This window comes from Sturnira hondurensis, unplaced genomic scaffold (assembly GCF_014824575.4).
Source record: "Sturnira hondurensis isolate 20B ecotype Veracruz unplaced genomic scaffold, ASM1482457v3 Scaffold0000167, whole genome shotgun sequence".
NCBI lineage: Eukaryota > Metazoa > Chordata > Mammalia > Chiroptera > Phyllostomidae > Sturnira > Sturnira hondurensis.
Window position 1 is genome coordinate 11,489,704 of NW_028072798.1, and position 15,017 is coordinate 11,504,720.

A 15,017-nucleotide genomic window follows, 5' to 3' on the forward strand; every position below is an offset into this window, starting at 1 on the left:
TTTGTTTTGTTTTGACGTTATGCTACTGCACACTTAGTGGAGTATAGTGTAAATATAACTTTTGTAGGCACTGGGAAACCAGACATGGGACTTGCTTCATCACCCTGGTCTGGAGCCAGACCCGCAGCATCTCCACCCGCTGCCTCTGCAAACACGTGCTGCTGGCAGACCGGTTGCGCTCCGAGAAATGCGTCATTAGGCGATTTTATTGTGCAGACACCAGCATGCACATACAGGGCCCACCGCACACTTGGGCTACGTGCAGGGCCCACCGCACACTTGGGCTACGTGCAGGGCCCACCGCACACTTGGGCTACGTGGTACAGCCCAGCACTCCTGGTCCACAAGCCTGCGCGGCACGTCACCGTGCTGGGTGCTGTGGGCGGCTATAATGCGCCGCAGCACGTCCTGGGGTGACGGGAAGTGTTCACTGTGTTTAATCCCACGGAGCCATTTCACAGCACCACTTTGCATGCAGCACGTGACTGTATCGCGAGGAAAATCGCATGGATCGTCACAGGCGGCGGCGGCGCCTCCCCCAAGCCCAGCCTCCTTGCCAGAAGAGCGCCAATCACAGTGCACCCACTGTCTTCTCATGGCCAGTGTTCAAGGAAGACCAGCCCCAGCCTCCCCCGGGGAGTGGACAACCAGTATAGCTACAGGGACGTGACTAATCCTACCAACTCACACTGAGGCACACAGAAGTCTGTGGGGAGAGCGAGAAGACAGAAAGAATCTGGGTCCTTGATCAAATGCTGGGAAACACAATTTTCCTCTTTAGAAAAACCCAATTATATTAGGTCTTTGGATCTGGCATCTAAAAAGAGCCTAACTGACTGACAAATAGAAAGACCACACATCCATGAGCATTTTGACTGGGGTGTGGGGCACTAGTTAGGGCAGAATTAAATATATTCACATTTTTCTTTAAAACTTGGTCATTCACTCCTTTCAAAAGAATGCATGTAATGTATTAAAATGCCACTCAGAAGACCTCTGCCTTTACACATTTTCCAAAATTTATGTGAACATTTACTTAATTTGATACTTTACAGGGTTGTGTCATAATTTCCTATAGTCAATTACAATTATCTTGAATCCAAGAATGATAATTTTCCCATACTATAATTTACTATAATCACTCGTGTATTCACATGTGAATATATCTTTTAATATTGTCAGGTAATGGAGTATTAATAAATATAACTGGAAGTATGAAGGTAAAAATGCGGCTTTTACTCGTTAAAAGAATACAACCAAGACAGGTCAGCTGGAGATAAAAACACAGCCTATCAACACTGCAGAGACGCACAAGTCTGTGGACTCCGTGTTTGAGAAGCGGAGCAGCAAGCCTTGTCCGGGACGAGTCATTCACAGTAAAGAGCAAATACCAAGGCCAATGCTATGTAGGTTTCCGTCTCGTGCTTCACGGCGACCCAGCTGTCCCACGCGACGTCCCAGATCCACTGGCTGGCGACCTGGAGGCATTTTTAAAACTTAACTTTAGATTAAGCATGTGAAGAAGTGACTTTCAAGTCTGCACAAGTTTGGTTTCTTAAAGATGCACCCGCACGTTGGAAAGCTGCATTTAGCAAGTGCCCTGTCCCGAGGAGACCCGGAAGTGATGTCCCTGCCCAGCTTCTCCTTCACCACAGCTGGTTGCGGCAGCAGACGGCCGTCATAGGTGGGGTCAAGTAGCCCTGTGCACAGGGCGGCCTGCAGTGTTGCAGTCCATCCTGAGGAGCTCCTCTCCCCACCCACGGACGATCTCAACTGGAAATGTGTCAGGGCCTTGTCTGGAAATGGAGGAAGGGCACTGACCATACAAGCAGGCAGCCAGAGTCGGTCCTCACTGCTGGGCTTTGCTGACAAAGCCCTCTGTGGTCTGAGTAGGGCCCACCTTTCTGTGCAGCATCTAAGACGGCTGCAGACCATTTCTGGCTTCTCCCATCAAGAGGCTGAGGCTGTTCCCTGCTCTGGATATTAGATGGCATCGGGACTTGCTTTGAGCAAAAGAATGTGGCATTGCACATGTCCCAAGCCAGGCCTTTGAGGCTGTCTGCCCGCACCTTCCAGGAACACTGGGAGGAGACCTGGTGTGCAGGAGGCCCTCAGTCCCTGGGGGTGACGGCTCCTGTGTGGAGAGCCCAGGGCCCCACCAGCCACCAGCACCACTCGTCAGACACGGGGCCAAGGCATCCCCTGGGATGCCCAGACCCAGCTGAGTGAGTGGCCAGGTGGCTGCGAGCACCTTGGTGAGAACAACGGAAAAGACAAAGAACAAAGGACGTGCTCCCGAATCCAGGGTCAGGGCGGGGGGGCTGGAAGGGGGGGCTTGTAGTGCTGGTGACATTACTGCAAACACAGCATCCCACCCCCAACTGCTGGCAGGCACCGTGGCCTCCCTGGGGGACACTCATGCACCCCTGCCCTCACATGTGGACACCCCCAGTTTCCTCTCCGTGGGAGTTCTGCCAGATCCCCAGCACAGCCGGGTTCTCCTCACCCTTCGGCTATCAGGGGTCTTCCCTGTCCCTGCAACCCCAGCAAGTCACTCAGTCGCTCGCTCACATTGCCAGCCTGGACGTCCTCTCTGGAGCACTAATCGCCCTTGAGGAGCCTCCGATCCCTTAGGTGGGGACTCTTCTCCTGGACACAGTCCAGACAAGCTCCTGCAGATGGCACCCTGCCCGCCTTGTGGGCCTGCATTCTTACTTGTAAATAACAATAACCATTGCTGCGTACCGGGGACTCTGTGCTGGAGAAGACGGGGAGGATTTCAACGCCACCAGTCCCACTGGGCCCTCCCAGCCGCCCTGACAGGCAGGTCTCGCCACCCCCGATCTGGGTGGGAACCCAGCAAAGGCCGCACCACAGAGACATGGGCCCAGCTGTCCCGCCGTCTCCCTTCACCTCCTCAGACTGTGAGCCGCGTCGCTTTGCCCCCTTGACTGGGGCCAGCACCGCTGGGGAGCAAGCCCAAGCCTTGTCACTCTGTCACTTCTTCAGTGATGCCTAACACCCTTTCCTACCTAAAACAAAGTCACTGCTTACTTGCTAAATGGTACGAAACAAGTACCATTGAGAAACTGGCTATCTGTACAACCTAATAAACCAGTAATAGGAAGCTGTCGTTTCTAGGTTAGTATTTTTCAAATAATTTACAGGAAAAGCACAGAAATGGGGCACAGTGATCTCATCACTCCGCAGCACCACCAGGCCTTGCCACACTGTGGGGACGTCACAGCCCGTGTGACAAGGCTGAGGGAGAGACGCCCCAGCCACCAGAGAGGCCAGAGAGGCGCTAAGCCACAGACAGGGATCGGCGGGTTACTTACTTACGTTTATTGCCTGGCCGGTCTTTTGAATAAATAACACCTTTATAATGAACTTATAGCGCTGGTACCCAAATTCTTTGACCGCTAACAACATGCAGTCTGCTAATTCAAGCGACAGACGAGAGAAGACTTTATCATCATACTTGACATCTTTAAGACTTTCCTTTAAAAAATTTGTAGAAATTAATTTTCTAACCAAATCTTTTCGAAAGATTCCAGTAAAAAGCATTTGTCTAAGTAATACATATAACTTTTTCACCAAATAATATAAAATGCATGTTTTGCTTACCCATTTATTTCAGTAAGAATTTTGAAGAAAACTCCTTTTGGTTTTTTTAATTATGTTCACTTATTCTTCATTAAGCTGTAAGTTCTTCTTATCAAACAACCAAGGAGACGCAAGAGGAATTTTAACAGAACACCCTGGGAATTCTCAGGTAGAGGAAATAGATCTTTTAAAAATGACCTATTTGCTAAAACCCAGATTCAGGGCTTGCCAGGGCCCAGACTCCGTCGCCCCAGCGTAGCACTGGTCCTGCCCACCTCCCCCGGCCCCCTGCCATCAGTCTGCCACTCTGCAGTTCCTCGCTGTGGCTGCCCACTCAGCGCTCATTCCTGCAGCCTCCTGTGGCTGATGGGTGAACGCCAAGGAAACCAGGGTTTTTCATCCTGGGTGTTGATGGCTGGTGTGCAGCCGGGACACACGTGTGGCCACGGAGTGCCACACCGGCCAGCTGGCGAGCAGATGCACATGATCCAGAATAATTGACTTGCACCAGGGATAAATTAACCCACGTCCTGGGCTCTGAGTGACAACACACGGGCTCCTAGCTAATTCGACACTCAGGTAACACCAAGGAGGTGGCCCTTTTGTTTGAGTTCCCGTCCCAAGTGCTCCCGGGTCTAACACTGGGTCTGGGAGCATCTGTTTCTCTCCAGCGTTTGGCTGTGGCTCTAGCCTCTGGACACTTGGCAACATCCCCTCTCTTCTGACTCTGCCTAACATTTTATCTCCCTAAGGGCGCTTTAAACATTTTTGAAATATGTTTATTGATTTTAGAGAGGGAAACACTGATGTGAGAGAGAAACACCAATTAATTGGTTGCTTCCCACAGGCACCCCATCAGGGGATTGAGCCCACAACCTAGGTACGTGCCCCAACCAGGAATCAAACCCCCACCCCTTTTGGTACACAGGGCGACGCTCCCACAGTGCCACACTGGCCAGGGCCTTAAGGGCTCTATTTCCAATGAATGATGGCACATCCTATAGGAAGACACCCACAGCTCTATGAAGATACACTATTTCCCCCCTGGTTGGTGTGCCTCAGTGGACTGAGCGTGGGCTGTGAACCAAAGGGTCACCAGTTTGATTCCCAGTCAGGGAACATGCGTGGGTTGCAGGCCAGGTCCCCAGTGAGGGCACATGAGAGACACCCACACACTGATGTTTCCCTCCCTCTCTTTCTCCCTCCCTTCCTCTCTAAAAATTAATAAATAAATCTTTTTAAAAAGATACACTCTTTCCATGTCTGGAACGATGTTCAGTCTTCCCGCAACTCAAGGGGAAGACCCCTGCCCTGAGACCCTTGCCATCCACCTGACATCCAGCAAGCTGCTTTCGGCCCCATCACGCCATGAGAGTCTCTGAGTCGTCACACGTAAATATGACGTGAACCCCTACCACATTAGGTGGGTCTGAACTCAGGCCCGGTGGCAGGGCTGTGGGCGAGACACACCGAAACGTAGCGTCTTGCACCACACAGGCTCACAGTCAGGGTTTAGGTCAGAGAAGAAGGTAATCAGCGAGTGTTTTACTGTATTACTAGGTTGAGTGAAATTTCTTCATTTCCTAAAGCTGGGAGCTGACACCCTCACCAAATGTGACCTACGGCCACTAGCCCAGTGCAGAGACGCAGCTGCGTCTGTGATGCTAGGGGAAGTGAGAGCGAGTCGCCTCAGCGTTCCTCAGCATCGATGAGAGGTCATCCACTGAGAGTTAAAGAGGCAGTCCTCACTTATACAAACCGAACTCAACCTACGCTGTCCCCAGCGACGGGCTCACACCAGCCGTCACTGAAGGAGTGAGTCTTACAGACTGGAGGGGTCATTTTCCAACATGGCCACTTCCACTGTGGGGCCAGGCTGGGTGCAGCGCCAGCAGGGTCTGGGCATCAGAAACTCTGGCTGCCAGGTGCCTCCCCCAGCCCCCAATAGAGACCAAAGACAGAAAGGGGGTGCAGAACAGGTGGTCCTCAAGCTGATTCCTGTGACTGAAAACCCGTGATTTGGTCCTATGTCAGGAAAGGTGGTGAAGGGGATTCTCTCCGTCTGAACATGCAGCCTCCAGGCCCCCACGCCGTAAAATTTGTGTTGGCATTAATGTTAGGGCTGCTGCCAGTGTGGTGGGGTGGGGAAGCCTTGCGAATGAGCCTGGAGTCATGTGCCTGATTTCAAAGAACTGTTTTGGATGAACTCCACACCCCAGCTGGTGTGAAGAAGGAAAATCCCGATGGTGGCCAGCTGATCCAGGTGGGGGAGGGGGGCCCGTCTGAGGATGGCTGGGCACAGCCAGGAACCCGTTTTCGCACACATGCACACACAGGCAGGTTCCGTGTGTCCTTGGTCACTCATCCCTGCACCCATGGGAGACATGTAGAACCACAGGGATAAATAATTATGGGTAATTCAGAGCTAAATGAAACACCACCACGCGGCCCCATGTGGGGTAGCTCATGGCACCGACGTGGAGATCACCAACTACAAAGTTCTTCTGCATTTTCAGAGGCAAGGGCCACGGAAAGACCAATCAGGAAGGTGACACTGCCATGCACGAGAGCACGGCACGTCACCCCCCCGAAGCTGGGATACGCTCCATGGGTGTGTCTGCCCGCCTACCGTCAGTATCCGCTGGACTTTGGTTTCCACGGAATGGGCCCGGAACTTCTTCGGCGGCTCCATCCGGTACGTGTTGGCGAACTTCAGCCTGGCCAAGGCGCTCTTCCACTCCTTGCCCAGGTCAGCGGCGGAGTCGTCCAGCGGGGGCTCCACGTACTGAACCTCATGCAGCGAATCTCTCAGCCTCTCTTTCAAAATCTGCGCGTACTGGGAGACAGGTGGGCAGGTCGCTTTTCAAACAGTAAGGTGGAGTTTAGACTCACCACCCCGGTGGGACGGCAGAGGCTGACTCAGCATGGGAAACGCATCATAACCCGCTTGTATGACAATGTCGTTATCAAATCCCAGGTGGACTGACTCACCCCTTGCTACCAATTTGGTAAGAAAAGAGTACCTAGCTAGCTGTCATGTACAGTCTGTAAACACAAATACACATGAACACAAGTTTGCAAACACATTCAGAATATCCACAGAAGGTGCAAATGAACCAGAGGTGACAGTGTCCTCCAGAGGCAGTGGCCAGGTGGCTCGGAGACGCGTGTACACGGGGCACCTTTCCTGTTCTGTGCCCTGAGGTTATGAAACAGTATTCTTCATTGTCTCCTTGTAACTTTAATCATTTCACTTCATCTTTGAATAAATGACAGAGTCACCAAGAGAATCCTTTCCTAAGTGTAAAGTTGAGCAGTAAGTGCACTACATTGGTGCACACATCATTCTGTGCTTCCTGACATTCGTGCGTTCTGTGACAGGCAACATGCTTTAAGGAAATCCTTTAGTGCCTGACCCTGTCCAGACAAAGGCTCTGGGCCCTGAATGACGGCTGTGAGCTCCATCGTTGTGGCCAGGTGTCAGCCATCGCCCTTGCATTCACCCCGTCTCAGAAACCCAGCGGGGAGCAGCAGTGCTAGTGGGGGGCGCTGAGGGATGGCAGGAACAAGCACAGGGGACGATTAACCTAGTGTGAGTAGTGGCGGTTGCTCCCCAAATAAGTCACGTGACTTAACAGAACCTGGCTGTGAGGGACCACCTGAACGGAATGGTCGGAGACGGCCCTCTGAGGCAGGGCCCAGAGAGAGGGCTGAGCTCGGTGCACGCGCCTGTGTGTGGCGTGAGACGAGCCTGAGGAGGCAGGGAAGGCGACCAAGGGGGTTGCGGGGACTGTGCAGAACACCTGGGAGGGAGCTTGGACTTTGTTCCCAGGACAGTGGGGAGCCATTGGAAGGCCCAAGCAGGTGACTGATGTTACAAATTCTTTTCAAAGGTCGTGCTGGCGGCTGGGTGGTGGACCCATTAAAGGGCAGTCAGGGCCAGAAGGTAGTAGCTTTGTGATGCCTTTTACAAACAGTGTTAACTAGACTTAACCTCATAACCTTTTAATAGTTTTTCTAACCAGAATACGCTTTACTTCTGACTTTATATAAGAATTTTTTCTTTCCAAGCGATTCTTTATGTCACACACTACTCTGTTTTCTACGTGTCATTTTGATGCTCCCTTTTGATGACGTAAAGGCACATTTTGTTTCTAGGAGTTTACTGTGCAATACTGTTGCACCAGATGTTAAAAGTTTGTTCATTTTAATGTTTATTACCTCTTGATTTTTCTAAAAATAGTTCCATATACTGGGTTGGCCAGAGTCCATTACGGTTTTTTCTATAAAACACACATTTTTAAATTTTCACCAATAACTTTATTGATTTGGATATTTTGAGTATGTTGCCTATGGGTAGAGGCCGGGGTGCTGCTGCACACCTTCCAATGCATCAGACAGCCCCACAGCAAAGGGTTGTTTGGTCAGAATGTCAGTTGTACCAAGAAACTTTGCAAACCACTTTTGACATGTTCCATCAGTCACAGCATCTTCTCTATACACTGAACAGATCTTTTTTTGCATTTCAGTTGCATTTTTACCTTTCTTAGTAAAGTAAAATACACTGAAAATGTTCCATATCTTTTTTCATCTTCAGTATTAAAGTGGCTGCACAAAAATTCACCAATTTTGATGTCTTTCTTAAATGCACTTAATATTTAGTGTTTCTTGAAGTTGTCACAATACAATCTAACAAAATTGTTTCCAGTTAAAGACAACTAAGCGTTTTACTTGAACAATTAAAATAAAAAACAAAACCAAACAAAAGACAACTAAGGGGACTAGCGCCACCGCCATCATATGGGAAACAAAGGAACTATTTGGCCAGCCCAACACCCGTCTTCCATTTCTTTCATCAATGTCAGTTTTTAGTGAATGGGTTGTCCGTCTTCTCAATTATTCTTAGATATTTATCCTTTTTTGATGCAATTTGAAGTGGAATTAATTCCTTCTTCTTAAAGTGCACTTCTAGAGCACAGAAACACACCAGATTTTTGTAGATTGGCTTTGGATTTGCTGGCTTTGTTAGGTACAACAGCTTTTTGGTGGAGTCTTTAGGGTTTTCTCTGTATAACATGTCACACGCAAATAATGGTAGTTCCACTGTTTCCTACCAAATCTGGATTCCACGTCTTTCTTTTTCCTGCCTCACTGTGTGGGGCTTCCAGTACCACTGAGCTGGCCGACAAGCCCTTTCCCCCTGCACACTGGCTCCTCGCAGTGCCTGTTAGTGCATGCGGCCTTTTCACGGGAAAGCCCTACGCTGAGCTCTCAGCCCTGGTCTGTCCTCATCTTTTCTCACAAGGACATGAGACCGACAGAGTTGGAGGGCACATACTAACACTCATTTAACCCCATCATGTCATTAAAGACCCTGTCTCCACACACACTCACACTGAGGTGCGGGGTAAAGTCACCATACAAAAACCAGGGGCACCCAAATCCACCCAATGGGTCTTTCAAGTAATTTGTGCACTTCATCCAAGTTGATGAACATATGACCCTGTTATTTCTAGTACTTTCTTCTGATCTTTTATACATTTATTGGGTCTGTAGTGATTTCCCCCTTGTCACTCTTGGTACTGAGTTGTCTTTACTTTTTCCTGATTAGCCTAGCTTGAGCAAGGGTTGACAAACTTTTCCTCTTTTTTAGTATTTCAGGCCTTGTGGGCTAAATATGGTCTCTGTCAATTCCCCTCCCCCAGCCCTCTTCTCTTCCTCCCCCGTCGCCCTCCCTCTTTTTAAATAACCCTATAAAAATGCACACACCTTTCTTAGCTTATGGGCTGTACTAACCAGCTGTGAGCTAGATCTGACCCACCAGTTGGGTTCGCCAACCTCTGGGCTAGAAGTTTACCAACTTTATTCTCTCCAAAATATCACTGGTTTCGCTTTCTCTAATGTTTTTGTTCACTATTAATTTCCACCTGTTTTTATTACCTCCTTCCTTTTGCTTTTAGTTTGCATTTTTCCCCTACTAATTCCAGCTGATGGTTGAAATACTGATTTAAAATCCTTCTAATAAAGGTATTTTGAACAATACATTTTCTCAGGTATTGCTTTAGCTACATCCAACAGTTTTTCTTTCTTTCTTTTTTTTAAAGATTTTATTTATTTATCTTTAGAGGGGAAGGGAAGGAGAGAGGGAGAGAAACATCAATGTATGGTTGCCCCCGATGTGTCCCCTGCCGGGAACTGGCCTGCAACCCAGGCATGTGCCCTGACTGGGAATCGAACCGCGATCATGTGGTTCACAGGCCCACACTCAATCCACTGAGCTACACCAGCCAGGGCCCAACAGTTTTTCAAACATTTTTTATTTTCATTCAGTTTAGGGTATTTTTTTCTTTTTACCCATGGGTTATATTAAAAGCACATCATTGACTTTTCAGATGGTTTATGAGTTTCCATGTTTTCCTGGTACTGATTCCTTATTCCGTTGTGACTAGAGAATATGCTTTACATTATCTGAACCCACTTAAAGTCCTTGGAATTTATCTCATGTCCCAAGACATGGTGTATCTCAGTAACGTTTCATGTGTACTTCCAACAATACTCATTCCACTGCAGTTGCAGTGTTCTGCTGAGCACCCATAGTTGTACTTGGATTACAGTACTTAGTAGCTTCTTGTCTGCTTATTCTATTAATTACTGAGACATGTTAAAATTTACAACTGTAATCATGGATGTCTGTGCAAGAAATACACTTTTGCCTTCTGTATTTCAAAGCTCTAAGCTTAGGTACATAAACATTTAGGATTATGTCCTTCTGATGAACTGCCCTGATTATAAAATGCCCTATTTATGTTATAATTTTGTTTAAAACTGCACCTTCTCTGGTATTAATATATACACTCCAGCCTCCTTTCGATTAGTGTTCACACAGTACACCTTTCTCCATCCTCTTCGTTCCTTAACCTATTTGTGCCTTTGTGTTTAAGGTGTTTCTTGCAGACAGTATATAATTTCATCTTGCTTTTATAACCAATCCAACAATCTCTGAATTCTAATTTGGCTCTTTATATTTAATGAGGTTACCATGATTTCTAGAAAACATTTCTAGAAATATTTGTTTCCTATCTGTCCCGTCTGTTTTTGTTCCCTGTACTTTTTCTGCTTTCTTTTGAATTATTTTTAAGGATTCCATTTGTCACTTGTTAAACCACCAGCTTTACCCTTTCCCTGTGGTGGTTCAAGGCCTGTAGTGTGTCTTTACCTCACCACAAGCTCCCTTCAAGTCCTTATACAACAGGGTACGTCCTTCCTCTCCTCCACCTCTCTCTGGCTTATGTCGTTTAAAATCAATGATGTTATCACTTTTGATTTACTCAATCATCTTTAATAAATTTAAAAATAATAAAAATCTATACATTTTTCAACTTACAACTCCTAGTGCTTTCTGTTCCTTCCTAAATTTGTATCTCATATATTCCTTTTGTTGAAAGGACTTCCTTTAACATTTCTGACAGTGTAGGTCTGTTGATGAATTAAACTCAGTATTTTTTATTTTTGGAAGATATGTTCGCTAGGTATGGAATTCTAGGTTGGTATTTTTAAAAGACTTTATTTACTTATTTTCAGAGAGCAGATGAGCAGGAGGAAGAGGAAAGTTGACGTGAGAGAGAAACATGGATCGGGTGCCTCTCATACATGGGGACCAAACCTGACACCCAGGCCCACGCCTCGTCTCGAAGCTGGCCACCTTTCACTGTGCAGGACAAAGCCCACCCAGTGGAGCCCCACAGGTCAGGGTTGGGCTGGTGGTGTTTGTCCCTTTAAATGTACTTTACAGCATCTTCAAAACTGGAAAGGTAACTCGATGTCTTCTGCCTTGTATTTTTTCTAGTGAGAAGTCTTGCCATTTCATCTGGGCTCAGGTGTACTTTAAATGTTTTCTATTTGCTTTTAAACTTTTGAATCACTGGTTTTGGGCAGAATTTTGTTTCTTTTACTAGAACTTCAGTGAGCTTCTTGGATTTGTGGGGTTACAGCTTTCAACAAATTTGGCAATTGCACATCATTAATTCTTCAAGTATTTTTTTGTCTTTCCTCTCTCATCTCAAAATATAAGAATAAAATTTGTGCCTGAGGTTTTCCCCATCTCATTGATATATCCTAATTTTTTTAGATTTTATCACTGCTGTCTCTAAATTCACTAATCCTTAGCAGTGTCAGATCTGCTAATTGTTACTTTACATCCCTTGACATCCTATTTTCATCTGCAGCAGTTTGATTTGGATTTAATATGCTCAATCTTTTCTCTACAGACTTGAACATACAGGTTGTAATGATGTTTAATAATTATGTAGGTGCTTTAATTTAATAAAACTTATGTAATACAACTGTTTTATAGTAACTACTTTGGTGTCCTCCAATAGTAATTCTATCTTTTTTTTTCTGGGTGCATTTACCGTTTCTTGTCCTCATTTTGGATTTTATTTTCCTGCTTTGTGGTAGGTCTGCTAATATTGAGTTGTGACAGCAAGCAGAAATTCTACCTTCTTTGCTGCACATTTGGCAGTCCCCTCTGCATTCCCGAGCCTTTGTTTAGAACACAGTAACTTGGAAAGTTTCATCTTCTTGAGGCCTGCTTCTCGGCTTTGACAGGCCGGACCAGAAGAATCCACGATCAGGCTATTCTCACCCCCCACTCCTGAGATGACATACCCAGCACACTAACCAGTGCCCTCTGATTACATGGGTTTCCACTCTTGCTAGTGGAAACACAAGTTAGTTTGGGTGCCACAAAGGGTTTCTTTTTCTGCCCCTTTGGGCAGTCTCCTGTCCAGAGGCCCTGAGACAGGAGACCCGAGGAAAGCCCTCCATAGGCACTGGCAGCTGAGCTCTCTTCCAACCCTGTGCTCTGCTGAGTCGTGCCCCTTGCCCTGCCCTGGCTCACGTTCCCTGCTTCTCCTCCCTCAGAGGGCTCTGTCCTGCCTTGCCTTACAGCCAACCAATGGAAGCAGTTGCTTCCTAAATTCTGCATTATTTTCAGTAGCTTTTCATAGGAGTTCGTTTTTCCATGCTGGCTGCTAGAAGTACTTCATCAGAAATAAATCTGTTTCCATCTTCTGTCAAACTGCTTTGTTTTGGGCTGAGGAAGAGGCATTATTAGCTACCTAAACCACTTAAAAAACAAAGCCGTTACCATTTTCATTGAGGGAATGCTTCTTCCCAGGGTAATCACTATCTCCCCCCCACACACAATATCCTTCAGGGACACAGCCACACTGTGTAAGTGACAGTCGCTCCCAAGTACAGCCTCCCTTGAGGACAGGACACGCAGGTGTAGTTTGCAGGGCACACCTCAGGAGATGCTGGCTTGCTGGAAACTCACGTCTCTGCCATTTCCTCCTTGTGTCCTCCTCAGGAACGCCTTACCTTTATTAAGGATCTTTGTGATCACTTCTGAAAGTCAGAACAGGCTTTACATATGACCACTGTTCAAATAAAACCTGGTCTACTTAACCTATTGTACAGCATTTGCCCACACTGAGCCCAGTTACAATCCCAGCACAAACGTGAGCCTGGCCATGCCGTCAATGCATTTCTAACTGCTACCTGCTAGAATGTAAGGTTTTCAAATGTATGTACACAAGGGTTATAAGTTTCCAATTTTTGGTAATCTAAGGTTTTGGAATCTCTGGTTGCAAGCTATAGGAACTGATTTCTTGTTAAGCAAAAACTTAATGAAGTGGAAGGAGTCCCACAGAATGAAAGGCTAAAGGACCAGGCAGCACATGAGGCATTCCAGTCTGTCCCCCTCATTCTGAATTATTCTCCACCATCTCCTTGAACTACAGAACAAGGCATCCACTGAACCGTGTTTTGGTCTCATCTTCACAATATTAAAGCAGTGACTGACAGCCCCACCAAACCCCCATCCAGGGGAGCATGAGTTAACTCTACAAGTGAAAACTGAGGTGCGACTACAAGGAGGGAAAAAGGATGCAGGACATACAATATCAAAATATTTCTACACGGATTAAATTGTGGGTCCGAATTTTTCCTATGCTTGCAACAGGGGAATCCTCAGCGGCCAGCAAGTTAGAACCAAGGCATTGGTGCACTCACTGTCCTCAGTTGTGGCTGGTGAGCAGTCGTGTTACTTTTCTTAGTCTCTCCCTAATTACGGGCCCTTTCCAACGTCTTACCCCTGAAAGCTGGATTTTAAAGACAGCTGTTAATAATCACAGCCACATCACATAACTCAGAACTGCCTTGGTCCACGTCCCCTTGGTTCCAGATTTCGGCCTAAACACGCCGTGCAGCTGGGCACCTCCTCCTCTGGGAGTGGGGCCCACTCCCTCCTCAAGGTCCTTCTCACCACCCGGCGTGAAGTGCATGAAAGGAACCTCCGCTGCCTCAACACTCAGACATTGCCATTACGCGCGGGCAATGCAGCAGTTTTGGGGGCATGAACGATAAGGCACTACACGACCGGCCAAGGTCTGCGGCCTCGCTCTGCTGGGCCTCCCTAGCTGTGCAGATGTGGCCTCGTTTCCTCCCTTAGTTCGTCCTTTCCTCTCGTCTGCCCTGTTTCAGCGCCTTCAGTCAGCGTTCTGCGCGCTCTCCCCCCTTCCTGTCACTTGCGCGTCCTCTAGCAGTTTCAGAAGAAACCATTACGGACGAGGGAACGGGGCAGTTCCTAGTCTCAGCTTTATCCTTGGGTCATATGTATCTGTGTCCTTGGAAAAATTACTTTTCTGTTAAAGTGTCAATGAAAAATAAAGTCTGGATTACAACACAGGTTTTCAAACTACGGTCATAGAGAAGTCCTGGCATTACACCGCCAGGCAGAACCGAATGGCATTTTCCATCCGTTTTAGACAATACGTTAAGGGACACATTTTTCAACCACTGAGTCTACGGCTGTCTTTAACCTCAGAGCATCTCCTTGTTCCGCTCAGTAAATCGGCGGTTTTCTCCCTACACGCAGCGCGCCCTCGCCTGCGGCCTGCGCACGGTGTCCGGGCGGGGGCGCACTCGTCGCACCGCCGTCGTGTGTGTCTGGGCAGAACTCCGGCCGCTCCGGTGACGAGGAAACGTGCCTTCTGGGGAGGCTGGGGAGACCCGAGGAAGCCCGGAGAGGCTCTCGCTAAGGTTCCGTGGGACCGCCCGCTCTAAGCTACGGAACCGCGGCCCCGCCAGCCACGGCCGCGCCGCTCCAGCGCGGGCATTCGCTCCCCACCGGGGACGCCTGCCTCCCGGTAGGGCAGACCGTCGCCCGCGCACTCACAGACTCCTTCTCGAACATGCTAAGCCGCCTGTCTTTCCGAGGCGTCGTCGCGGGCTGCGGAGCGGGCTGGTTCGAAGGAACCTTCCCCCCTCGGCCCCGCTTCTCCATCCCTCCCTCCTCGGCGACACGCCCAGCAGCGCGTCTCCACCGCCCACAAACGACGAGGCCGCCT

General features: G+C 48.1%; 1 protein-coding gene across 1 annotated transcript; it reads right to left on the reverse strand.

Annotated features, from left to right (window-relative positions):
- Positions 1-1,063: 1,063 nt before the first annotated feature.
- On the reverse strand, positions 1,064-14,963 carry DYNLT2 (dynein light chain Tctex-type 2). Its single transcript, XM_037065031.1, has 4 exons — positions 14,846-14,963; positions 6,236-6,442; positions 3,343-3,501; positions 1,064-1,478 (listed from the first exon to the last, which is right to left on the reverse strand). The coding sequence occupies exons 1-4, from the start codon at positions 14,951-14,953 to the stop codon at positions 1,368-1,370; spliced, it is 585 nt and encodes a 194-aa protein (XP_036920926.1). The 5' UTR covers positions 14,954-14,963; the 3' UTR covers positions 1,064-1,367.
- Between the last annotated feature and the right edge of the window lie 54 nt (positions 14,964-15,017).